Genomic DNA, 2,518 nt, shown 5'->3' on the forward strand with positions numbered 1-2,518 from the left:
AACCGCGGACGTCGCGAGCCTTCACTTCCAAATCGTGCATCGGAGGCGGAAGGTGTGTCGGTCGAATCGCGAGACTTGAGCCAAGTCTTTTCGAAGCTAAAAGCAAGGAGGAGAATTGCTTGTTCTCCTCGTTGCCTACACCGGTTCTCGAGCCACCAGTGCGAGAGTGGAAGAGAAATTCACCCTGTGATTATACTTCGTGTAATGACAATTGTGACAACAATTCTTAGAATAAACGGTGACGTGTTAAATTAGAGCCAAATCACTCCAGCGTTCTTCCGGTGATCACAGAAACACCCTGCCTGACGCTTTCCTGTCCCAAGCGCGTACACTCTGCAATTCTAAAATTTTCAAAATTTTCTAGAGAGGTTTGGTAACTTCCCCCTCCATGGATTTTTGGATTATTTATTTTTATTTTATTTAAAGAATTTAAGGAGCTCTTTCTTTCTGGCTCTCTTAAATAAGATTCTGTCGCATTGCGTAGTGAGGTTTGGTAACTTCCCTCCTCGCAATCGACGGGAGAAATTGCTAGAGGAGTCTGGAAACTTTCCTCTGCAATTCTAAAATTTTCAAAATTTTCTAGAGAGGTTTGGTAACTTCCCCCTCTATGGATTTTTGGATTATCTATCTCGGGAAGGATTTCGAGTTCCTCTCCTCGAGTATTTTTATTTAATTCTTTGCTCTCATATCTTTATTTTCGTTTTTATTTTTCATTTTTTCATCCTCATTGGTGCGGTTTGGTATTTCGCTCTGGATCTCATCGTCTTCAGAGCTTTTCGAGTCTTTAGAACTACTTCGTATATTCGTAATTTCTGTTTCATGATCGTTGAGTAGTTCAGTTAAAGGTTTAAGACGAAGGGTAGGTACCTGCACTTCTACTTCTTCATCTAGAGTGCTTACTGCTTTTAAATATGCCTTTCCGGAGATGTTTTCTACGATGGTATCCCCTAAATGAATTCCGTGAGCTATTTTTAATTTTGGCAGATATCCTATTTTTATTTCCGGATTTTCTACTCTTACATAAAATAATGATTCGGTTCGGGGAGGTGTTATAATAGTTTCCGGTGAAAAGAAATCTATTTTAGTTCCCGATATATCTAAGTATCCCTTCGCGTAGTCTAGTTTTGAAGAGGTCTGTTTGAAAAAATCATTGCCTAATATGCCAGCTTGTGGGATCGGAAAATCGTCCGCTACCGTGTGGGAAAACGACTTGTGTTCCGAAAACCGGCAGGGTGACCTCTCCGAGAGTATATACGGGATGTTCATTTATGCCGTTTAGTCTTAGGATGTTAGTGTAATTGGTATGGTAGCCTTTGGGAATAAAGTTTTCTTTAATTATATTTGGTCCAGATCCTGTATCTAACATTAAAGTTACAAGGGGAACTAAACTATTAAATCTTGCCTGAACGGTAGGCACGCGACTGTGTTTATCGAGTGTTACTGTTACAGGTCGTATTTCTGACACCCTTTTTTCTACTGGGTTTTTTGTGACGTCGATGGGTGTGAAATCCGTTCGGGCCCTCGCTCTACACCCGACTTCGAGGGACCGTTGGCGTTTCCCTGGATATATGCTTGCCTACAATTATTACTGGCAACGCGAAGCTCGCAATTCTCGAGGAAGTGCCCCTGCTGCTTACATTAACGGCAGAATACGGAGTTTTTAGATTCTTTATTTTGCTCCGTTTTGGATCGACAATCTTTTGCAATATGGCCAATGTTATTACATATTTGACAGGTAACCCTCAGTTTATTTCCTACATTTCTTTGTTCATTCTGTTTTTTCCAGCAATTATTTGCTGAATGTCCGGGTTTATCACACCATTGGCAAATTATCGAAGGTTTGTACGGTTCGTTATTGTTATTCATCCGACACGCTTTGGCGTTGTGCCCGATTTTAGAGCACAACTGACAGATAATGCTACTTTCTTGCACTATATTGACGGATTGACGAGTCTGAGGATCACGTAATTGGCATTTATCGGCACTATGTCCTCGTTTCTTACAAATCTGACAGATTAAAATTTCTGTTCCTAAGGGAGATTTGTTATAGGACTGTTGAGTTAGTTTCCTACAGGCAGAGGCCGAATGCCCTTCTTTATAGCAAATTTGACAGGTTTCTCGCAATCGGTTCTTCTCTGAATTGTTATTTTGGCCTTGTCGTAAATCTGTGATGTCGCGGAGTTCTCTTTCTATCCTTAATGCGTCGGCCACCGTGGCCTGAACATCTAAATCTCTCGCGATTCTCTGTTCAATATCAGGTTTTAATCCCCTGATAAAGCATTTACACATGTCTTTCTCTAGTGATGATTTGAGATTTGAAGCGGGTAGAGCATTTCCTGAATTTTTGTGAGCTTCTAATATTTGTTTCCCTAACAATTTTAGGCGGTTGGCATATGTAACCACATCTTCACCAGTTTTCTGATAAATACAGCCTAACTCTCCTTGTAATTGGTAAACATTCTTTGCAGGGTTGGGTAGTGTCTAGTTAAAAAGTTAAAAGTTAAGTTAAAAAGTTAAA

At 40.4% G+C, this 2,518-nt stretch overlaps 1 protein-coding gene across 1 annotated transcript; it reads right to left on the reverse strand.

Moving 5' to 3' along the window:
* Nucleotides 1-1,638: 1,638 nt before the first annotated feature.
* Nucleotides 1,639-2,289, reverse strand: LOC105563147 (cellular nucleic acid-binding protein homolog). Its single transcript, XM_012014506.1, has one exon. The coding sequence runs from the start codon at nt 2,287-2,289 to the stop codon at nt 1,639-1,641; it is 651 nt and encodes a 216-aa protein (XP_011869896.1).
* Nucleotides 2,290-2,518: the final 229 nt, after the last annotated feature.

This window comes from Vollenhovia emeryi, unplaced genomic scaffold (genome assembly GCF_000949405.1).
Source record: "Vollenhovia emeryi isolate VEMERY1.0 unplaced genomic scaffold, V.emery_V1.0 DF944520.1, whole genome shotgun sequence".
In the NCBI taxonomy this organism is placed as follows: Eukaryota; Metazoa; Arthropoda; class Insecta; order Hymenoptera; family Formicidae; genus Vollenhovia; species Vollenhovia emeryi.

What these genes read in the sequence shown, in the direction of transcription:
- LOC105563147 (XM_012014506.1), bottom strand. Translation starts at nt 2,289, where the DNA reads ATGTGTAAATGCTTTATCAGGGGATTAAAACCTGATATTGAACAGAGA.